Source organism: Puntigrus tetrazona, chromosome 24 (assembly GCF_018831695.1).
Source record: "Puntigrus tetrazona isolate hp1 chromosome 24, ASM1883169v1, whole genome shotgun sequence".
Lineage (NCBI taxonomy): Eukaryota > Metazoa > Chordata > Actinopteri > Cypriniformes > Cyprinidae > Puntigrus > Puntigrus tetrazona.
In genome coordinates this window covers 8,121,440-8,146,845 of record NC_056722.1, presented here as the reverse complement: position 1 = coordinate 8,146,845, position 25,406 = coordinate 8,121,440, and the positions used below count along the sequence as shown (strand labels likewise).

The 25,406-nt window shown below is 38.5% G+C and overlaps 1 protein-coding gene across 2 annotated transcripts in view; it reads right to left on the bottom strand.

Moving 5' to 3' along the window:
- Positions 1-25,406, bottom strand: part of fars2 (phenylalanyl-tRNA synthetase 2, mitochondrial) — a 104,372-nt gene that overhangs the window by 40,564 nt on the left and 38,402 nt on the right. For both annotated transcript variants that reach the window (XM_043226979.1, XM_043226980.1), the window contains exons 5-6: positions 11,082-11,242; positions 6,513-6,664 (exon numbers count right to left, since the gene is read on the bottom strand). In XM_043226979.1, the coding sequence (XP_043082914.1) occupies positions 6,513-6,664; positions 11,082-11,242 (313 nt within the window). The remainder of the gene's footprint in view (positions 1-6,512; positions 6,665-11,081; positions 11,243-25,406) is intronic.

The following is a 25,406-nucleotide window of genomic DNA, read 5'->3' as shown; positions in this document are numbered from 1 at the left end:
TTGTGACTTTAAATCTCCCACCTGTGTCTTTTTATATCCCACAGTTACACCTTTTTTTATCGAAATGTTGGCTTAATATCTTCCAACTGTGCCTTTAAATGTAAATCTACATTATATCTCACACTCGTGACATGGAATGTTTATTTTTCATCTCACAAATCTCATTTTATCTTCATGCCTCTACTCCCCGTTCCAGGTTTTATTGTGCCATGACTCATAGGTGTGGGAAAAAAAATCCCTTTAAATATGCTTTAATTTGAGATCAGAATAAAATAATTAACGAGTGCTACTTTCTGAAGGCAGCATATATGCAGAACTCCCATTATTTAGCCAGATATGACTAAACATTTGACATCATCATCTCTTTTTCAGCTCAGTTCGCTCTATAGGTGTGAGATATAAATGTGTATGTATGAGGGTGAGCGTGTTTGTGAGGTGTAATGTGATGCATAGCATCTTCCCCTGCGCAGTTTTGCATCGTCAACAACACCCCATTATTCATAAGGCTATAGTTGACGTTCTCTGAGCCATGGGCCATTAAATACACTCTTCTCTCTCTCTCTGTCTCTCTCTCCCTCTCACACACACTCTCTCGTGTCTCCTTCACTGTGGCTCAGTAATGGTGGCAGACATTAGCCTGCTGGCTTGTAGCGCTTTCCGGTAGGATCCCCCCGGGCTTCCGACAAAGAGGGCAGATTTTTAACAAGTCTGGCTCTTCCAGCAGCCTGCTGATGAGGACGACCATTTGCTAGCAGTACATCCCTTACTCCTATCACTGTCTCCTAACCTGACCGGCCGCGCTTAGCTGCAACTGCAGTCATGTACGTTCAACACTTTTTGACACGTATCTTCCCTCCCTCCCTCAAACTCTGTCAATCAGCCAGCAAATTTAAAATCTGTTTATTTCGTATTTTAGATTCCATCATTTCCATTATAAAAGAGTGCAGCGGTGGAGATTTTCTCCTCCTTTTTTTTTAAACAAGCAAACAGCTTCACAACAAAGCAAACGTTCCTCACATCACGACATCAAGTCCTGAAGAGGCAGTTTTGATATGTTTTTTAGTATGCACGCACACACACACACACACACACACACTACCACGAGGGCCTTAGAATGCTTAGTCTTGTCATTGTATCTAATGCTGATGTTCTCAAATATGATATTACTACAGATGGGGTCACACATATCCCATAATCAAACCTCACAGTAACCAACCAGCCTGCAGAAAAACGGCACTATATCAGAGTGCTTTGACGAGCTCAGTCGAGCTAAATCGGGCAGTTCTCCGTCAGGTCTCCTGTCCACAGCTGTCAGATTTATTGACAGCTCTGTCAACTTTCCAAATTAATTCTGCCCGTTTACACCTGACAGAGTTACGGGCCGATAAATGCAGATTTGTGTTGGATTATAGTGCCCTTCGGGTGAGATTTGTTTTCAGACAAACAACTCCATGTTGAAAGAGAGCAAAGGAAAGAGACTTTAGTTTACTTACTTTTACATACTTTTATTTAATAGAATCGTTATTTTATTGTGATGCTTTTGACTCAAATTGCACGATGTAATCATTGTATTTTACTTTTATATTACGCACATTATTTCCATTTTATTTTTAGTATTTCACTTAATAGGAACAGGAAATGAATCCTTTATTCGTAATATTACCAGTGAAAAGGCCGTAATCGGGGAACAAACAAACAAAAACCAGTTCTAATCAAATATGTCAGTGGACACAGGAATGAGAGGATATCAGGAGAAAGACTTTTTCACAGGTGGACGCATTGTTATTGATTTGTGGATTTGGTCCAAAGCAATGATTTAAAGTTAAAATGCCTTAATTATAGATTTGCTTTGTTCAATCTCACAGCTTTTCCCTTCTCAAGATGTTAACTGATGGATGGATGTGGTGTGGGGTGGATTATTGTTTGGACTCATTCTGACGGCACCCATTCACTGAAGAAGATCCACTGGTGAGTAATTGATGCAATGCCACATTTCTCTAAATCTGACAAGGAAAACAAGCTCATCTTTGAATGGTCTGGAAATGCTCAACTAATTTTTGGGCGAACTACTCCTTTGACTTTGTACGTGATTTATAAAGGTTACTGATAAAAGCTTTGCAATCAAAAGAGAATGCAACAGAAGGACTCTCTGTTAGTTTTTAAATCTTTTTTAGTTTAGTTTTTAAAAATTGCATGCATAAAAAGTTTCTGTCACGCCAATAATGACCACAACTGAACTGAAAGAGATGAAAGAATATCTAAACTAAACATTTGCATTGCTTTACGGTACTCTCCCTTCTGTTCTATTGAAAGTTTCCTGTGACATTTCAATTCTATATATATTGCTGCACAGTTGGGAAAGACTATGATTTGAATGTCAGGTGCTACAAATCATCAGAAATGTTTATTGCCGGACAGCTTACAAGTAATACCTTGACATTTCTTAGGGATATAGACATCCATCATATAACGGATGGAAAAAGTTCAATGTGAATGTGGCATTTGGCCCTTTTTAGATTCGGATGCATTTCAGTGCACATATTCTTACCAAAATATAACTTACCGCTTCTCTAACTGTCTAAGTTAAAGCATTAAGATTGTATTTGTCAATGGGGCCAACTCAGCCTTGAAAAACTTCAGCAAACATGTTTCCACGAACATTTTTGGAAACAGAATAAATGATAGGCATGCATGAAACTTTCAAGCTGTCTCAAGCCGAGGATGTGCATGTCACAAATATATCTAAAATACGCCGCCGTATCTCAGCATACTATAAATGACTTCCCACCTTTGGGGTTTTCATTTCAGTCGTTAAGGGAATTTGCAGTAAGGGATTCAGTACAACCAAGAAATACTGTTAGGCAACAGATAGCATGTAGGATTTACGTCCCGTCAGCAGATATAGCCTGCTGGGAAACTTGATTGAATTACAGTACAAATAAGTCATGTGCTGATAAATACATTGTGTTGTTCAAAGGTATTGGTTTATGCAACATTTTTTCTCTCTTGGTCTTCACTTGAACGGCAATATAAAGTATCTAGAAAAAAAATGCAATACAGTTATATGCAATACTATAACTATCATTCATACTGCTGAGCAAAAGTATTAAACTTTGATGCATAATTCTTCTCACATAGTTTGAGGTACATATGAGATGGCATATATGATAGCACACTAAACCTGCCTTTAAATTCACTACTAAAATGAGTAAATACAAGTATAGTGAGTATATTTATTTATAGTGACAATAAAGAACCTAAAATCGTATACCTTTAGATGGGTAACAGGGTTGAAGGTAACAGAGTGGACAGTTTTAAAATTGAATTCAACCTGACAAGCCTTGTTCTCAAAGTAGTCATTTTCTGGAAAGAGAATGTGATGTTTATGATTGCATGTTCACTTTTACATTATAAGATGACTATATAAAATTGCGTCCACAGAGTTGATGGTAACGGGGGAGACAATTTTAAATCTTAATTTCACATTACAAGACTTCCTTTCCAGGCTGAAAAATCATAAATAATTTTTTTGTAGAGAAAAATTTGTTCTTCGAAGTTATTTATAAATTTGAGTTGAACAGGACAAAATGGTGATTTAATGCTGATATTTTAATGTTACATTTTTTGTTATCATTTGTGTACTATACAAAACTACTGTAACAGAGTTGACAATAACAGAGTGGACATTTTTATACTTCAAATTGCCATTACAAGTATTAGTTGTAAGTTTTGAAAGTATTAAGCACTTTTTAAAAAGGGAATATAATGCTGATATTTTGATATTTAATTTTCTATTATCGGATACTTCCTTTGCAAAATAATGGTTACAGGGTGGACAGTTTTAAACTTTAAATAGACAATATAAGCTTTGTTATGAAGGTGTGAGACTTTTAGTATATTATGTGCAGTTTTTGGATAGAGAATTTAATGCTAATATCTGAATGTTCACTTTTATACTGTCAAATGTTTACCTTAAAAGCAAGGATGGGTTCAAATGTGCATTAAAAAGTCCTATTCTCAACTATTACCAAAAGTACAGTATTAGGTACTTTTTGAAAAGAGAATTTAATGCCTCTACTTTATTTTTTACTTTTTATATTTTCAGCTGTATACTAAGTTTTTTTGTAAACTATAGGTTGATGGTAACAGGGTGGCCAGTTGTTAAAGGTTAACAATGCTAAATGACCCGCAAGCCTAGATAAGGTAACAGGGTTGACCAGTAAGATTGTCCCCCACTGAGAATATATACTTCTCCTTAAAAACTGGGCATGCCATTATGACAAAAGCGTAATGACATTATTGCTTTAATAAAAATGTATTTATGAAAATTTATGCTAAGAGGAAGGCGAATGCATCCATATAATGAAAAAAAAAAATAGACAACAGAGCGTTCGCAAAATACACAAGTGGATTCTCTGATGTTCAGAGCCTATACAGAACTACAGCCTTGTTTCACAAACATTTCTGTGAGTCACATGTAAAAAAAAATAGCCATTTTTGAAGGAAACCCTGCAGTTTTGTCAAAACCGAAGCAGCGATCACAAAGGAGAAGCATTATGTTTCCAATGGCTCTTTGAGGGCACATCTAATGCCAGAAACTTCCTCACCGCACTGAAGAAGAGCGCGATGGGAGACTTGCTGCCAATCTCCTCATATTACCAGCTCTCAAAACTGCCCGAGTCAGCAGTACCGCAGAGAAAACGAGAGAAAATGATTAGGACAATATTGCGAATGTGACATTTCTGACGGACAGAGATGGTTGGAGGCTAGATGAGCTCTGATTGGCCATCCTCTCGCTGTAATTAGCGATTTGAAGTTGGAGAACAGGCTTAAAGTAAGTATTGACGTCTCCCTCGTCCTTCCCCTCTCTCTCTCTCTCTCTCTCTGGTTGTAGAAAGTATGAAGCTAAGCTCACAGGCATTGACGCAACTGCAGCAAAATGATCATAAAGAGGAAATTAGCTGCAGGACACACACACACACACACACACACCATACATTACGGGCTGCTTAGAAAAGTACTTCTGCAGTGGCAATACACTTACATTACGATGAAAACACAAACTATTCTAGAAACTAATCAACTAATATATTTGTTTTCAAAGAAACATCCGCGCAAACAAAGGTCTAGACCGAATCGAATTAGAAAAAGAGGAAAACAAACACCAATCTCTTTCAATCTCTAGCTGCCGTTCGGGCTATTACACCCTTGCAGCACCTCATGATGTCATCTTATTTATGGATGTCATTAGGGGAAGGGGAGGGAAAAGGTTGCTATTTAAAAAAGATTAAGAGCAGGGACAGAGATGAATGTTTGCAGTTCTTTTTACGCACTGCAGGTTCTCGTTGTCTCATTTAACACACACACACACACACACACACACACACACACACACACACACACACACACACACACACACACACACACGGTCTGTTACAGTAGAGGGGACTTGGGACAGTCGGACGGCTGTGCCCGCAGGTGAACTTCTCATCCTCTTGAAAAATTAATTATTGATGTCACAGGGTGAGGAAACAGTGAAAGGGCAACCCGAGCAGAGCCTCCGCAGTCCGTTCGGGAAGAGCCGTGCATTCAGAGAAAACCACGTGTCTCGTTCTGTGGTCTGTGAAAGTGCTCGTGAATGGACGACGGAAGAAGGAGATAATGAGTTTGAAGAGGCTGTCAAACACGAGCCCGATGTGAAATGGATGCTAATGCCGGAGAGTTCAAAACCGAGCCATTAGGCATCGTTGACCCCTGCCTCTTTTGTCAATAGACGAACGCTGCGCTGCTAACGGCTCGGCGCAATAACATTAGCATTCTCTCCTGAGAAAGACATTAGCTTTGACAATGAAGGCAAAGACTGACAGATAAAATTGAACAAATGAATGACAACTTCTTAAAATATTCATGTTGGATCAACAGCTGCATTCAATAAATGAACGAACAACTGAATGAATCAATGAATCAATCACTAATCCATAAAAAGGAATGGACTGAATGTATTGTTATTCCATTTATGATATTTTTAAATCATTGTGTACAAATATTTCAAATAAATAAATAAAACACATCTATACAAGTTCCTTTTCACCTAGAAAAATTATGTATAATATATATATATATATATATATATATATATATATATATATATATATATATATATATATATATATATATATATATATATATATATATATAATGTATCTTTTTCTAGAGGAAATAAAGAGCTAAAAGTAATGATGTAAAATAGGACCTTTTGCACTGAATATATTTAATAAATAAATGCATTATATTTTTTAATCCTCGTGCTTTTAAAGTGTCCAGTGCTATGTGATCACCTACAAATCTATTATTATAACAGCTAAGCATACTGATTTATAACAGAACGTTTCACAGTAAATAAAACTTTGATCAGTTGTAATTTATTTTTATCCTTGTGCTGCTGGAATGCTTGTTTCGGTTATGCGCTTTGGCTTCGAGCGTTTCTGTATCTGACGCGTTGAGTTTCTTACTTTGGATGCGTGAACTCGTCCACCAGCGTGACCTTCTCCACCAGGTCTCCTCCGATGCTGCGCACCAGGTCGTAGAAGTCGTTTTCTGTGTAACCTTCAGCCGGCAGCCAAAAAGAGATGTCATTGTAGAGCGGTGGGTACTTGCTGAGAGGCTGCGTAAAACCAGAAAAGAAGAAATCCATTTGTTAGGACACCGATACATGAGAGCACAACGCATATATTTCATGCATTGCATTCAAAAACCTCACTATTTACACAAACACACACACACACACACACACACACAGGAGGATGTTGTTGTGAGCGATTGGTCTCTTTAGCCAGGGGTTATATCTACAGTCACACCCTGAGGCCATCATACCTACAAGGGCTAGCATCCTTATAACGGCAGGCATCTGAGACCTCCCGGCTCTCAGAAAACCTGGGACACTCATAAAACACCAGCAAGTCTTCCACAAGAGCAGCTGCATGGAGGAGCGTGGCAAAAGATCTCAAAGCAAGGTGCGTTTACGTCATTATTATTCAGCAGTTCTGCTCCTCTTGCAGAGCGGCGTTCCAAGAGTATCAAGCAAAAACGTACGGCATGCACAGCATAGAACATACAGCTGAACATTTGCATGGAGTGAAGGATAAGCAAGCAGTCTATTTGGCTAATAATTCCAATCTATAGCATGATACACCGTATTTAATACCTGGATGTAACATGATTCGCTTTGTAGTGTTTCAGGAATGGACTGAGCGTATCAAACTGTTCATGACACAGCCTTTTTATAACTGCAGAAAGCCACTCAAAGCTGTGTGTCATATTGATTTTACAAGTTGAGGGGATTATTTTTTTTCTGTTGGAAAAGCAATCCATCCTTTTAATCCATCCTAAAGTGGTTTTGGGAACTTGTCAGCTGAGCAGGGGTGTTTCCTGCACAACGCCACATGCACTGTAGGAGAAATTAATAAGTGTGTGTGTGTGTGTGTGTGTGTAATTTTTTATTTTGTACTCAATAGCACGATCTGTCCACTTGCGATTTTGACAAAATCAATGTTGTTTCATACATTTTGATTGAAAATCTGGTTTCGGGAAAACCTAAGCCACATACAACTTTGATAATAATGGAAGCAGAGCTGGAATTGATCAGGGCTGAAATCGGTGATTGAAACCGTGGCATTTAACTTCTCTTTCGTTTTGATTCTTAAACTGCATGAGCTATTATGCCTTCGTTTGACTTGAACAATCGAATAAATTCTTCACTAAACACTACTTCCTACCGAATGATCGCAGTAAGCGTTGTGACTTTTGATACGAAACATAAAGGTTCGTCTTTCGAATTCTATTCTGTTTTACTTCGATATTCAAACACTGCATTTCGACCGTCTTTAAAGATCTCTCGGTGTTATCTTCAGTTCAATTGGCTCATGAACTGATCGCCTTTGTCTTTATTACTTACAGAATTAAATAAATATGGCGGAAGGAGTTGAAAGAAAGCTTTCTGAAATGCATTGTTCCAAATGCATAAACAAATAATAATAATAATGTCAAAACTATAGAGCTCTCGCTGAAAGCAATTCATGCTTATGGCTTGTTAGTATAACAAACTAAATATATGCATATATTAGCTCTACTTAACCAAGTGATGCCTTTATTATTTCATGTAAGTTTGACACATTTTGGTGCATAACCGGTTAAATCAATCATATAATTTCATAAAAAACCACTTTATTGTTGGTATATAACTCAGTGTGTTGATTATTGAATAGATTTGATCAGATTTATTTAGTTTTGTGTTTAGAAATGCGTGTCTTCCAGCACGTCTTATTGTGTGCAGTGATTTATAGTGTGTATGTTGCGCGTGTTGCTCTCGCAGGACACGACAAAACACACAAGGGCGGATGAGCGCGCCGACCCCACGGTCATACCTCATTACCAGCGCAGAGAGAGAGATAGACAGAGAGACTGTCATATATAACCCCGGCAGAGCGTCAGGCCAACTGACAAGCAAATGTCTCTCGCTCCCTCTCTCTCTCTGAGTAATGGACGGTGGGCAGAGAGGGAGATGGGCTGAGAAATGACCTACAGCCAGAGAGCATAGGTAATCAGTCACACACACACACGCATTCCCTGCAGGGCTACCGTCCAGCCTGCCACACACACACACATCTATAGGAGGACACGTTCAGCGTCGAACCTTTAATAGACCAAGGTCCCTCAACAATACAGGCCATACGAGACATACAGAAGGTCACGTGTGCAGAGAAGATCACAAGCTGTCCTCAAAACACCTCTCCTGCGGTCTGCGTGCAACCGCTTCATTGCTAATTTAAACAGGCAGCCACGCAATTAATGTGCTGCAGCAATAAAGGAAAATCACAGCGGAAGATTTACTGAACCTCTTTGATCTTCTGGGACGGACGATACACACGCGGCGCATCAACACACAGACTTCTGTTTCGGCTGAAAGGCCCTTGTCCCCTCGGTCCACTTCCTCTCACCCATCATCCCTCACTCATGGTCAGTAGAGGAATATAATGTTCGTAACATTAAAGCAAGTGATATTCACAGTCATGTTTGCTATCATCGGAGTAGTCTCTATGCGTCTGTTACAAGGGTCTCGGTCTTACAAAAATTTAGCGGTATTTTGCCGTGGTATTTCCCAGCGCCTTTCATGCTAATTACCTTTTGTCCCATAAGATGTAAACTCGACTTCATCAATGCAAATCGAATTTAAATAGTTAGTTACACTAGAATTTGATGTTTTGTATTGATTTGATATTTCTGAATTGACTTAAGATTAAAACCATTCTCAATATAAAGGTTAAAATATTTTCTCTCACCCCAGTTTAATGTGCAAAGATAAAAAAATATATTATTTTTTATTGTACTATTTAATGTTTGAGCTGAAGTACCCCTAACATATTAACAGTATCCCTTGACGCTGTCTCAACCAATGGCACGAGTCGGGGGAGGGGCTACATGTTTGTCTGACCAATAGCAGATCTGGAATGTTCCGAAAACCTGTTGAAAAACAGAAAACGTAATTTTCGCTGAGACTAAACTTTGCTTTTTTCCTGTTTCCGTTAAAGTCTCTCTGCTCTGCTGCATTTAAACCATTTTTTATAGCGTTTCAATACCCCAGTCAGCACAAATACACTACTCTTCGAAAGGCTTTTTTATTTATTTTTTTATTTATAAAGGATCCAATATGTTTTTTTGTTCAGCAAGGGCGCATTAAATTCATCAAAAGTGACAGTAAAAATATTTACAACATTTTCTATTCTTTGAACTTCTTTGAACTTTCTATTCTTTAAAGAATCCAGAGAAATAAAATGCATCACTGTTATATACCATATAGCAGCATATTAGAATGATTCCTAAAGGACACTGAAGACTGTAGCAATGATGCTAAAAATTCAGTTTTGCATCACAAGAATAAGTTTAAAATATCTAAAAAATAATAAATAAAAACAGTCCTTTTAAACTGAAAATACCAAGAAGCCCGATCATCTGTAAAATCTTGCAATCCAGGTTTAACGAGATTCTCATTTGTTTTCTTCCGTGTTACATGTTTTACTCAGAAGTAGCAATATCCCCAGTTCAGCGTCTAGAGGGCTGGTTTTATTGGTTACACCTCAGCGGTACAAAAACGAATCATGGTGGCATTGATTCAGACCTCAGTGAATTTAGTGACAGTGTTTCCAGACCAGCTGTTTTGATTCAGCTCGCAAAGCTGTGGTCGTCACGGTCTGTGCGCTCGCGGCTATGCTTATGACTGACTATTATGGGATAGCGTGCTGCGTGTGTTCATTTGACCCTTAGAATAATAGCAACGAGGTGGGGGAAAAAAATACGAGATGGAGAGAGGCGGCGCAGAGAGAGAGAGAGAGAGGAACAGAATGTGAATTTGACAAATCGGCACTGCAAACCTCAGTGACATCACGAGAGAAATGCACACTGGGAAACATACTGAACCTGAAAGGCCTAATCACACCAAGAACGATAACTAGGATAACTATGATGCGAGTCCAGCGATATCTTTCCTCTGTATCATTAGATGCGGTCTGGATTTTACTATTCGTATAGAAATACAACTTTTTGGTGATCCTTTAGGATCTCCAAGGCTGCATTTATGTGAAAATATGGTAAAAGCAGCAATGGTTTTCTATGTGAATCCATGTTAAAATGTCATTTATTCCTGTGATGCAAAGCCAAATTCCTTCAGAAATCATTCTGATACACTGATTTTTAATTGGTGCAATATGTTGGATTCGTTAATTTTTTTAGTCTTTTATGACCAGTCCCACAATGTTCTAGAAAGTTGAATATTACTAAAACGTTCCCATCCTTGAAAAACCCAAACTGAAAAACTGTGCTCAACCAATGTTCCATACTTATTGATGGAATACCAAAAATACAGATGCTATGCAAAAATAAACAGATAAAACGTAAGAAGCATAAATAAACATACGCACTCACATACAGCCGAGACATCTTTCAAACACATTACACAGATCTTGATTTTTAAAACGTCACTATAGTGCCCTCACGGTTCCTGTTTTAGAGGGAGGTTTAGATCTTACCTGGAAGGTGACGGGCTGGTAGATGTCAGACAGGCGGAACTGTTTGAGGAAGCGTTCGTCCTCGCTCCAGAACAGACGGATATCAGGGATCCCGAACAGAACCATGGCCAGCCTCTCCAGCCCCAGACCGAACGCCCAGCCCATCTTATTCCCAGCGCCAGCTGCAGAAGAAAAACACCAACTGAGTGGAAAACACGCTCACTTTATTCTTTGTTTCTCAGAGTGTGACACAAATATTTTAACAAGGATGAATGCGACTAGTCCAAACACATCCACTCGAATCCAAAACCAAAATTTTTCAAAAATTCCCAATTTCATCTACATGCTGAATAAATAATCTCTTATGAGATACATTTATTTAAAAAAACCGATGGTGCAAAAAATCTAAATATTGACAAAATCTACTTTAAAGTTGTCCAAATTCAGTTCTGGGCAACGCATATTACTAATCAAAAATGAAGTATATACTGATATATTTACAGTAGGAAATGTACCAAATATCTTAATAGCTCGACGATTTGTGGCATAAAATAAAAATATATAACTTTGACCCATACAAAGTATTGCTGTCCGTCACAAAAAACATACCCAAGCTACGCAAGACTGGTTTTACGCTCCAGGGTCACATATTTGTAATATAGATTGCCAGGTTCGTTTGATTTATGATTCTAATAATTGCAGATAACAAAGCAAGCAAGAGAAGAAAGTTTTGAGAGGGATAATTAAATGGAGATATCCAGTCCGAGACGGGTCCGTGCGGCTCTTCGTGTGATCAGGGCTGGAAACGGTGCCGCTATTACTGATGTGATTATAGTCATTATGAATTTTTATTTGCTTTGCCACCCTCTATGACCTACGGTGAGTGAAAAAGTGAACAAACAGAAATTTCTCGTCTTTTCTGAGCTCTCACTCTCTCTCTCTTTCTCGAGCGCGAGCGTCGCGGTTTAACCCAGTGAGGCATTCCTTCAGATGTGAGGGAAATGTGCTTTATATGTTAATGAAGGGAATGCTCGGGGGTCAAAGCGCTCAGCCAGACGGGACAGAAACCGGAATAAATCTAACCTTCACACGTACAAATCAATCAACTCTCCCCTCCTCTCCCAGGTGGAGACATTAGCGATTCCCGTCTCTCTCAAGACCGCCGGATTACAATTTAGCTTCAAACACTCATTTCACCAATTGCTAAATACAAAAACATACATGAAATGTTCGCTTTAATTGTCTCCAACCTTGAATTGGATTTAAATGCTTGATTTCTCTGTAGAAAATAAGAGTGTTTGTCGATTATAAAATTCAAGCCGCAGTGACTGGGTGTTGTGGAGCCGATAAGAGGCTGTTTTTGGTGTTTCTCATTGGATTTAGTCAACTCTATTCGTTTCGGATAAGTCCACCGAATCAGACTGAAGTGTCTGAAACAGTTTGTGACTCGAGCAACACAGATCTACGAGTTACTTAATCAAAACACTTCTGACGCTCACTCCGGCTCGAAATCAGCTAAAATACTACACTGGGCATACAGCTCTATACATCATCAGTTATTCTTCCTTTCTTTTTACTTTCAAAGTAGCGACCACTTATGAATCACACAAGTCTAAAGATCTGAAAGAGTTAAAAATCATATTTACTGTTCTACTGAGAGAGAGAGAGAGAGAGTTTTATTGTGTTACTTAGCTGTATTTAAAGTTTTTTAACCTAATGAAAATAACTCAAACTGGAGTTTAATTGAATTGAGATTAACTGGAATGCACAATGAAAAGAAACAATTTAAAAAGTATTATTATTATTATTATTTCTTTTGCAAATAAACCTTTTTATTATTTTTATTGCGTTTCGATATAAACAGAAAAATTGGGATTTGATTGTCAATTTCCGCCCATGCATTTATAGTTACGTTAAAAGTTCTTCATATTGCGATTATTAAAAAGACTTCATGTAGATTTAGATACCCCAAAATTGTTGGCAAAACATCCTTTGCTAAAGTGTCAGGAAGTGTAAAGATGACCTCTGCATTTTTTAAATTGAGATTCATCATTTAAATAACCTTTGCTAGGATTAGATAAGATTATTTGGTCTAGATAAAACTTGAAAATCTGTAATCCGAAAGAAAATTGCCTTTAAAACTGGCCGAAATACATCTGTAACAATGCATATTACCAACTACAAATTAAGTTTTGATATAATTATGGTAGGAAATCTACAAAATATCTTCACGGAACATGATCTTGACTTTAATATCCTAACGATATTTGGTATTTTGGCTATTGCTACAAATACATTTGTGCTATTTATGACGAGATCTGTGCTCCAGGGTCACATACGTGAACAACGGATCAACTAATGGTAATCAGAAGTGTGTTTTAAGAAGCAAATCAACGATTTCTGAAGCATGCCCAAAATTCGTACAAATGACATACAAAATTTTTTGTTGTTTTTGTAGTAAATGTTATCGAAAACGAAAGCCTTTGGCACATTTCGAGGCATCGCTGGCGTCCGCGGCGCGTTCGTAGCGTGACATGAACGCAGTGTGAGCAATAGTCACGCTGATGCCTGCTTTAGCGAGCACATCTAATTAAACGGATGATGATGCAGATGGAAGGAAGACTCCTCTGGAGTCGCTCCGGTGCCGAGCTTGGGATTGATGGTGGGGCTGATTGCTATCACTCGTCTGTCAGTGGAAATCACGAGCACATCCAGGGAGATAAAAGAGAGGGGTAAAGCGTTGTGACACGGCTGAGAGTGAAGCGGAGGCTAAGCGGATGGGTGCCAACAAACGCCAGAGAGACGTCAGCCGGGGAGCCGACGCGATCTGAATGACCTCAGAGCGGATGATGTCCGATGCACTCGCGGCCAATCGGAGCGTGGGCTGTGTTTGACGGCATTCGTCTCCTGATGACATCAGCGGGGCTAACGGTCCTTGGCAAGCTTTGTCGTCCCTCCCCGCCAATCCCAGATCGTCTTCCCTCCGATGCTCGTTCCGGTCTCTATCACTCACTTTAAGCCCTTTCATCACCCCGTCCCGACACCTACCACTTCTCTGCCACTTACTATCAGTTCGCTTCTAGTCTTCCCTTGATACTTTGGTCTCTCAGCACTTCCCTTGTGTTTTTTTTCGTGGCGTCGATGTAGATTTGCACTAGTCACCCCTCACCAGAAAGGCACCTGCTGTTTTCAGCATTAATAATCATGTTTGACAACAGGCTGGAGTCTCTAAAACAGCCGTCGACATGCTGGGAGACAGAGTGCTGGTTTAGCTTTTGTTTAAGAAGCAGGCTGGGGTCAGAGCTTTTTGTTTCCTGTAAGGTCTGCTTATTAAAATTGAAAATAGCCTTAAGCAAACCATCAATTAAATTTGGGTTTGGAAACGGGGGAGACTGATGTGGAGGTGATTCTATGAGTAACGCTTAAAAAAATAATTACACATTAATCCTTTTTATGTATAGTAGTGCATAAACCAACTTGGTCTAGAAAGAAAGGTCAAGGGGCGACGTATCTCGCATAACATTTTCAGAACAGATGAAGATGTGTACATTTCAGTTTCAGCAGGCAATTACTGTTACAGCTACGTGATTATTCAGGCTATAATTAAACGCATATGCAATTACACATGATTATATATAAACCGCCAGTTTGTTGTTTTGCCCACAGACATTGTTTCATTTGTAAGATGCAATAAACCTTTAACAACAAAAGGTAATATTTTTTTTTACCTTTTCTGATAAGAAGTGTGCAAACTCAACACTTTTGATGATCTTTTCTGTCCAGTCAGGTTTTACCACAGCTATCATGGCTTTTTGTCTGGTAAAATTTATATATATATATATATATATATATATATATATATATATATATATATATATATATATATATATATATATATTTATTTATTTATTTATTTTTATTATTATTATTATTATTTATTTATTATTATTATTTATTTATTTATTTTTTATTATTATTTATTTTTATTATTATTTAAAAAAAAAAATTGTGTGTTATATGCATATATTAGAGTGAAAAGCTTCGAAATTATTCATGTTAATTTTTCTTCTTAAAGAAGGCAAATAGCAAATTACGGTTCATGACTACGATTGTACTGGGTCATAAAAAAGGGGGATGTGTCCCAGGAAACTTCCGGTGTGTTTCAAGTGGTTTCTCAGGCAGCAAATAAACAAAGTCAAAGACGTGGCCAAGCGGTTTGCCCACCCAATTGAATATTTCCATTTTCAGGGCAATTTTCTCGCTCACGTTTACCGAATAGCATTTGCTAGACGGCTGAAAATGTCACACATTTTTACAATTGTTTTTATTCACGGTATAACATACACCTCTGACATTTTAGCGGCGCTCTGTGTTTGGAAAAAGCGAAGCGTATTTGAGCTGACAGACTCCCGCTGATGACCGTGTTCTAATCCTCTCCGGAGCGTTTTTACTTTTTCACACATCTGTTTGTTTTAATCCTTCTTTCCACTTCAATAATCACAGTGCAAATGCTTTTAATCATTAACCCGACTAACAAGCCACGCTATTTATCCACGGCTGCCGAGTCAGACAGACCAAACAGAGGAGGAGAGCACTTAAAGATGAAGACTCTCGGCTACTAATGAACGAGTCTTGATTTGGGGATGTTGGACCAAAACGCGCTAAAAATAAACCGATCTCATCCCCTCGTTTTTACCAGCGTTACACTAATTGGCTGATACTCTCCATTGTTTCAGCATTTCTCAGAGAGCACAAGGCCGTCTCAGTATACAAACACGCAGTACGAGTGAAGCGCTCAGACTCAGAGAGCCATTAATTTCACAAGGAGAGAAAGAAAAACAGATCACAAAACCTAATCATCAGGTATGTCCCTTAAATTACCATTAGAGGAAAACACAGACACCTGCAGTCAACGCAGAGACGGAGAGCCTCATTTATTCTGTTATGAACACAAAATTACATTTGCATAGTGAAATTAAAATGGATTTTGGAGGGGGAATATTGGCTCACGCAGCTCCTTACCGAACCATTATCATATATTAACACTATAGGTTATTAACTACTGCGGCTGGCTTCGTAATGAAGTGCTTTTGTTACTTTGTGTCGATACGGGGACAGTTAAACATTATTTGAGGGTGAAAACTGTGGGAAATCGAACATTAATTTGGCTTAAATCGGTGAAATATTACTTGGATCTTGACAGGAACACTAAGATTGTGCTATAGTTAAAGGCAAAAATACAAAGAGTACTACTTTTTACTCTACTTGATTGCACAAAAATTCATGCTAATACCATGTTTTTGAAAACATCATGAATTGCAATGCTACATAACTTTCAATACTATTGTATAAACATCTATTCCACTGCCCCATGAAATTATGGTATTGTATTGAATACATTTTTTGTAAAATAGAGTTAAAATAACACTAATATCACTAAAATAATTGACTAATTTAACTATAAAAATTTATATATAATTTAATTTAAATATATATATATATATATATATATATATATATATATATATATATATATATATATATATATATATATATATATATATATATATATATATATGTATATATATATATATATATATATATATATATATATATATATATATATATATATATATAAATAAAACAAAACAATACAAAACAAGTTTTTTTCCAAGTTAAAAACTTATTCAGATTTACATTCACCGCTAACACAGGTGTCTAGCTGGGTGCTGTATACTCTATCTTTATATACGAGTTCAATAACAGTACTGGACAAATCAACCTGGAGCATCGCCGGCCAGAAAACCAAAGATGAAGAAAATGGATGGCGCTTCCATGCATTATTGAATGCTCTAACCATATGATTGAGGGCAAATAACTTTTGTCGCACTTGTTTTATTCATATAGATGATGAGAGTCCGTGTCTACACGAGCATCACAGGTTTTGTCGAGGAGATCCGGTCATGGGAAAAGCCCAGAGGAGGTTGGAGGCCACAGACGCGGCGTCGGGATCTCTCGGTCTGAGGGTCAGCCCCGCGTGTAATGAAAGCACCAGTGATGTGTGACGCAGAATACAAAAATCACTGCCTAGACGACTGGAATCCAAAGCAGGACTTTAGTATTTAGACGCAGGGCCTAAAATTAACACTCGCCAAACAAGAGTAAAAATTAGCGCTGGAGATTATATGAATGTGTATATAATTCTAACAATGCCTCAATACTCAATATGGCTTAGGGCAATTACAAAATTAAACAAATAATCAGATAAATGTGTAATCTGATGTGCTCGTAACAATTCTCTGAAGTATTCCACCAAAATAACAGCTTCTATGCTTTTAAAAGCAACAACCACCATATATATGTTACTGTTGCAATATAATAATAATAATAATATTAATAACAGTAGTAGTAGCAGCTTTATAAAGCTCAATAAATTTATTATATATGTTACAGTTCAATAGTATTACAGTAACTTTTTTCATGTGATTCAATAAAAATAGTACTAATAGTAAAAATGTTGATGTAAAAATGTTATTACAACCCCAACAACTGCAATTATGTAATCACTAATAAACAATAGAAATAAAAAAAACACAAATTGAACTGTAAATATTTAATAGTAATAATTTAATAGTAATAATAGTAATAATTAACAATAATAATAATAATAATAATACACCTTGCACTTCCATTTTTTTTTCTTTTATCACACAAAATATGGCCAGAAGACATATAAGCCTGTGATGTTTTGGAATGTATAGGGGTTTTATTTGCATGCATGCTTTAAGTCTTACGAGTTTGTGATTTTTGATAATTCCATTTAATTCTGATGTTTTTTTCTTGACTGTAGCACCATGGTCTTTGTCAAATATCCAAAATGAAATCTATTAGCACACATATAATTGAATGTCAGCGTTTCTTTGCTTGTTGCGGTTTCGACTAGGACTAAACTTGGAATAATCCAAAAAGTTAACCTCTGCAATGGACCAACTAACCCATTTAGCACTGGTTGCCCAGCGGCGTTTAATCCGCTCTGAAATCCTCTGAACTCAAACATTGACCTGCGCTAAAATCTTGGCTGACAGTGTCCTCATTTATCTCCATCTCATTCGGCCGTCCTCTGGAGTCTTTTTTGTTGTGCCATGCTCATTTTGTCCTCTACTTAGAGGACGATGACAACCGAGTTCCTTTTATAAACCACAGCAGCAAGTACAGCTAATTATTCATGAGAGGTTGACAATGTGGCTTAACCTCCTCTAAACGCTGGATAAAAACTAAGCCATGTCGAGTTCCACTTTCGCGAAAACTTCCTCTGTTGCCATTTGCATTTAATCCTCTCCAAATTAAAGGATGTTTTTGGCGTTGTGTGCATGGTTAGCGCTTCGATACACGCGGCTAAGTCTTCACACGACATGCCTTGGTATTATAAAGTGTGCAACCTGTCATAAGGAAGGGCTTTTCGTTTTACTGCATTTAATTAATAGTTGCCCCTCGGTGAGACGCGACCGAAGCCTCATATGGATAAACAGATATATTAGCATGCTTGGTTCATTTACAAACTTATTACATCTCAATTAGTGTGTCTTGGCTATGCGGGGATGATTGCTCTCTGGTCCCATTGCAGCAGCTGCCTGGGGACACGAAAGCCCAACACTCACAATGACATATTCATTCTCCTTCCTGTCTTGGAGCTCCACAGTTAGTCTCTGTCTTGCAAACTCAAAAGACTAGGTCTCGGTTTCAGTCATGACCTGAGCAACAGTTCGCTTTGAGCTGCAAAAATTCCTGCTAAAACAGCGATATTTTGCATAAGACAGGCAGGGTTGAATATACAGTAAGTTATACAACAGCGTTATTGATGCTTACTGCTTGGCCCAAGTTCAAAGGGTACTGTATGGATTATTTTTCCCGAGCTGATACGTTTAATGAAGAGGCTAAAAAACTAAGTGAAATGGATTCTTAAAGGGACAGTTCATCTACAACATCCGGACATTGATTCACCCAGAGTTTCTTCATTTTTGAGAAATGGATCCTTTACAGTGAATGAGTCCAAAATATCACAATAATCCACAAGTAATTCACACCATCAGTTAAGATCCTGAAAAGCCAAAAACGGAGTGTTTGCAAGAAACAAATCAATAAGGCGCTTTAAAGGGGTCATATGATGCGATTTCAAGTATTCCTTTCTCTTTGGAGTGTTACAAGCTGTTAGTGCATAGAAAAGATCCCTAAAGATGCAAAGGCTAAAGTTTCAAAACCGAAGAGATATTCTTTATAAAAGTTTTGACACGTCCTCACCCCTCTAAAATGGCTCGTTTGAACACACACACACACACTTTTCTACATCACAGAGCTATTATTCTCGATGTAGTGTTGCTGCGGGCGCCATGTTATGGAGATGCCGTGTTTCATTGTGAAAGTGAAACTACTTTCTTTGTGCTCCCAAAAGAGGACACAGCTATGAATCAGTGGTTAAGTTGTATTCACAACACTGTTCCAGAACACTTCAACATAAATATTAGAGTGTGTTCAGCACATTTAGGAAGGGACTGATTCCTGAACCTGCAGAGCAGTCTATGCTATAAAGTGGAGCAATTCTACCTCTGCAAGAACAGTCTGGCGCTTCTGACTCACAACCTTTAAGAATGTTTTCTTATTAAAAGAACCTGCTACTTACTATTCAAACACAATTTTTAGGCAGCGTAGATTAATGCTTGGTGCTTGTCGTTTCAAACTCATTGCATTACACCAAATACACAAAATAATGTTTCAATATAATGTTAATAATAATTTTCACAACATCATATGACTCATTTAAATTAAAACGGTCAATGACTCCATGACTCCAAACACAAAAAACACAATGAAATTAAAATAGGTAAAATGTTATTAAACAAACAAAGGGCTGACAAGTTAGCTTAAATTAAGCTGTCACTAATGCTACATACTAACTTGCCATGTAGTAATTGACAAATTTTCATTGTTTCAAACTGGATTTCTTTATGACAAACCATACTAAATATTTCAGAGGAAGAAAAAAAAACACAACTGAAGAGTTTTCAATCTCAAAACGGAGCTGGGAACCAGGTCACAGTCTAGGACATTTTCTGCTGAACTGGGTGAAAATTCCTGCAAAAGCCATGTGACCAGCTGCATAAAATAGGGCATCACTTTCATAAATAGCAATATAACCAAATACGATAACATGTTTTGAATCTACAATGAAAATTTGAGTACGTAAATTTGTTAGAAACTTACCTCGCTTTACTGGTAGAAAGCTGGAACATGCACTTAACGCAATATATGGTCTCATGTCACTTCTAAGACATATTTAAGTGACAGATGACTCTCCAGCATATCGATTTAAGTGCAAAATATAATATATTGGGCTTTGTTGTAATTATTATTTTTTTTATGCCTGAAAAGTTGGAAAGGGACACAAGGGTGATAAAAGACCCCAATTACAAGACTGCTGATGAAATTCAATCATTATGTATATTAATTAAATCTCCAGGCTTGTGCAATATAAATTTTATGCTTTCAATCCACTTGATTTGGCAGCTTTGCATTCCATTAGCATCTATTTTCCAACAACTACGATTAATTCTTAATTATCCAGCGATGCATTCTTTCTTCTCACTTTGGTTTGTTGTTTCAAATGAAGCACAGCAGATATATTGCATTGCGGGTAGGTATGGATCCGGACATAATAATGACCACTGACTGAGCATGAATCTGCAGATGAAATTCATTAGCAAACAACGTTCAACAAGGGGGTAAACGACATGACGTAACTGTTCAACTTCATCTTAGGCGACTTAAAAAATACTCCCTTTCATAAGAAAGTTAAGGGCATCTTTTTGTCCATGAATTCAGATTACAGGTCGTAAACACTAAATATGCAAAGTCACCACCTGGTCCCATAAATATTAGATGGAGATGTTCTAATGTGAAGCGAATTAACATGTCAGCCCATCTAACTAAACAGACAAATGAGTCCGCACTCGTCCCTGAAGTGTTAAAAAGGGGATGCAACAAATTCAACTAAACGGCTGTCATTAACGAACGGTTCAGTAGCGGAAACTGCGAAAAAACCAAGCATATGGTTGTACTTGGACTGTTGCTATGATACCGAACTTGCATATTGCTGTAGTAATCGAACATGTTGCAGTGAGATGGAAATGATTGATTTGCTCAGTCTTCCGTAAGTTCACACAGTCCTGGCTTATAAATATGCAGCAAAGCCAAACAACTGGATCGATGGCTGTTATAATTATATAGCAGAGCGAGAGTGAAACAATGATATCAAGCAATAAGCGCAAAGCTTACAGAATGCCTACCTACAGTCATACATATCCATCTAATTCATGCATTATTCATTGTTCTCAATGAGTGAGCCTACAAATTCTCCATCAAACAATAAAATAATGTCACTGCAAGAAGCAATCAGTGGGTTTAGAGGCAAATGGGAACACAAAAAGGCCTTAAATGGGACATTTGGCATGCTGTGGATGCTGTCTCTGTAGCCTTCGCAATTGTACAAGGTTTACTTGAAGAAGCTGAGATGTCTGAAGCATGTCATGTTCATCCTGATGTTGCACACTCCACTTTTACAAGAAATCAGACCACATCCCAGAGACTCGAAACCTCAAAATGTCCAAGTCAGAAATGAAAGAGCATTCCGGATGTATTCTAGTCCACAAAGTTAAAAGCTCATGTGAACACACGCTTACTAGCCGAACCCAGTCCCAAACCTCTGAGGCTTTTCTAAAATCCTTTCCACTTGGCATCAATCTGAAAAGACCTGTGGTTTCTGTGGTACCCGGTGAACTGACACACAAAATGATGCAATTACATGCTGTGGCTAATTATTACATGCACATCTACAATAGTAACAAGTTTTTTTTTTCTAACCACAGGCAAGAAGCAGTGGTTGCCTTACAGCATGGCAGCTAAAGCCTTGAGGTTTCTCTAATCGGAAGTTTGCTGGCTTGATCCATGCGAGGTAAGAGTAAGGCACTTAACCCAGGGTTGCTTCAGGGGGCTTGTTCCAGTAATAATCTACGCAAGACGCTACAGATAAAAGCATTTTCTATGCGAGTACACATTAAAACCAAAAGACACAAAGCACCGAGAATTCACAATTAATGAAGCTGTAAACAGACAAGTTTTTTTGGTCCAGATTAAACAGCTGGAAGCTACAGTAGAATACTGCAAAAATTGAGGGCATTTATCTTAACCTTATATTGTAGTGTAATGGCCACAAAACAAAATGATTGATTATATTTGATTGATTCATATTTTAATTAATAAAGCTATTCTACGATATCTCAGCAAAACAATAATACCTTACTGAAGTTTATGATATAAATGCTGCTTTGGAAAACTGCCATAGCTCCATCATTAAATAATGTGTTGTACAACAGAATTCAAGAACACGAGAAAACCCTTTGCATTTCCTTGAGTACTGATGCACTGTCAATCCACCGATTCAGCGTTTTAGCCACGCTGTTAACTATTTTTTCAACCTATCACAGTCTTCCAAAGGAGTTTATCAATAGTGTGCTATCAAACGTCCACGTTGACGCCTCTTTCCAGTTTCCTTGAAAGCGTCTTCGACAATTGCTTTCTTTCTGAAAGGCTCCTCCCAAGAGTGCTGCTGATCAGTCTTGAGGTTGAAGATGGCCTCGGGTGGGCAGCGTGCCAGTCGTTAACACACCTGTTTGTCATTCCAGCAGCATCGCCCCATTGATTGCTGAGTCAGGCAGAGCCGAAGCTGTGTATTCGCCGTTCTAACATGTGCAGCTCCCACACACACCCACTCAAACAGTGCATAGAGTTCAGATGTGAAGACACGCATAGCAACCGCGCCGGGACGCGATACACGGTTTGACACTCCAAAGACGCTAGAATTGATGCTATGCAGATTCATGCAGACTGTCGCTTTGACCCTTCAATATTACAAGGCTGCATGTCCCGATTACACAAAATCGCTCAAAGGGAAAGTTCTCAAAAATAACGTTATTAAATAATCAATTATTCATTTCAAAATCACTGTTTTCTTTTTCAGAGCATTTCAACGGTTTTCGTCCAAATCATGCAAGGCGATAAGCTCCAAAAAGCACATACAAACGTGAAATGAATTCAACAGACACCGATTAACATACATAAACAAGGAGCAAAGATTAACTATACAAAATACAAATTCAAAATATCACTCCATCAAAATATCATATCTGCATTTGTGCAGGATGTCTCCAATCAGTTTTTTCTGCTTAAATTCTGCCTCTTTCTTATAAACGAGTCTAGTTTTCATTTTGGCTAGAACCTGAAGTCAATTGTATTCATTGGTATGTTTTATTTGTTAAGAGTTTAGGCAAATTAAATGACATGCAGAAAATTTTAAAGACATATTATATTTGCTGAATTTATATATATATATATATATATATATATACACATATAATTTATTTGACTTGCCAAAAAATAAGCCCCATTTTTCATCTGAATGATCTGTTTCCTGTGACCACAAGCTGTTGCATACAAAACAGCCACATGCATATTACATAACACACATCCGCACAGCCAGTCCGAGCGAGATGAACTTGATTATCCTAGCTGAAATTGAACATGCTACATATCACTAGCAGCTGTGGGTGCTTGTGTAAATGGAATGTAATTTAGTCCTTATTACACAATGCAAGCCTTAGGCGCTACGACAAAGCCTTCATTTCAGTAAATAGGCCAGAGAAATACATTGCACAACGAGGGCAACATAGAGTATCTCATTCGCTCATTTTCCTCTGCTTCTTCATCACCTTCTTTCCCTCTCTGTCCTTTCGATGACTCTATTCGCTAAAGCGTCCAGAACTATTTGTCCCCCTCTCTCGGGTGTGATGGCTGAAACGGAACAGTGCACAAGCAAATGTTTGCACTAACAGTGCAAACCCGAGAGACCAGACGTGCAGGAGGCAACTGTGACTGAGTATGCGTGCTTGCCTTTAAAGAGGAAGAGAACGATAAGGGCTGTATGATAGACTGTAGGATGGATAGAACGACAGACTCAGACGAAAATTAGAACGAATGAACAATAGATATAACGATAGAAAGAGCGATAGAACAACAGAACGATGGAATAATAGAATGCTAAAATTATAGAATGATAAATACTACTATAGAACAATAACATGATTAGATAGATAATAAAATGATAGAACAATAGATAGATAGATAACGTTATACCCATTGTCTAACTTGCTACTGCCTTTGTAATACAAAGGTGCATTATTTATCAGGCCAATAAAGCACTAAAAGACACTGAAACTGAGAAAGACAAAGGGTGAGGGAGATACAAAAGAAGCAGAGTCTGACTGAAGGAAAGCTGACTGATTAAAAAACTGCCAGCTCGTCAAAAAAGAAGCATCCTGACAGAAGCCCTGTAATGAGGCCAAAGACACATGTGCGTATGAAAGAGAGAGCTTTAAGTGGAGCCGGTCACAACTGGCACATGATTTATTCAGTGCGGGAGGGAGGGGGGTATTAAGGATTAAGACTAAGATTGAAAGCGCCACCTGAACCAGAAAGGGAGCTCAGCTGGTACCTTCCCCACCTACCAGCCGCCCCCCGCTCCCCTGCTGTCCCAGAGGCCCCGGGGCGTGTGACTTGAAGGGCCGTTAATTGTCACCAAACACGGCTTTAATCACATTCCCTGGGCCCCCCGGCCTCTGGGGCGTGACTAAACCTCAGCCACGCCGCTGACGCGTGCCGTCATTAACACCGGGCCCCATATGCTGCGGACAGTCTCAGCGAGGTCCCACAGGGCTCTGTCCCGGGCCCGCTGCAGAATTGATGCGTCCGGGGATTACACGCCGCGCTCTAATGAATAACTAAGTGGATCTACTGCCAAACTGGTGCCGCACCGTTACCCCTCCTCCCCTTTCATTAGTGAAGCCCCGCCCCTAAACCAAACACACCACCTCTGGCACACTTACGCCACGCTTAACATATGGCGGTCACGCTCGGAGGCGAATAAATAACCTTTCAACTTCCCAGGACGCCCCATTCCTGTTTTTTTCCCCTCTCAGTCTCACCCGTCCCCATACCCCTGCTGACCGCCACACGTTCAATGCCGGCTTGCTGGCAGATTTTTATTGTCCTACCGCTCTGAAGAGAAAAGAGAGAATGTGTGAGTGCGGACGGGTGTGTGAAATGAGGGGGGTGCGGGAAGACTGAATGAGAAGTTGCTATAGCAACGGAGCCACACTGCTCTGCCGCAGTGAAGAAAGGCAGAAAGAGAGAGTTGGAAGAGTGAAAATGAGAATGGAGGGGGGAGTGAAGGAGAACGAC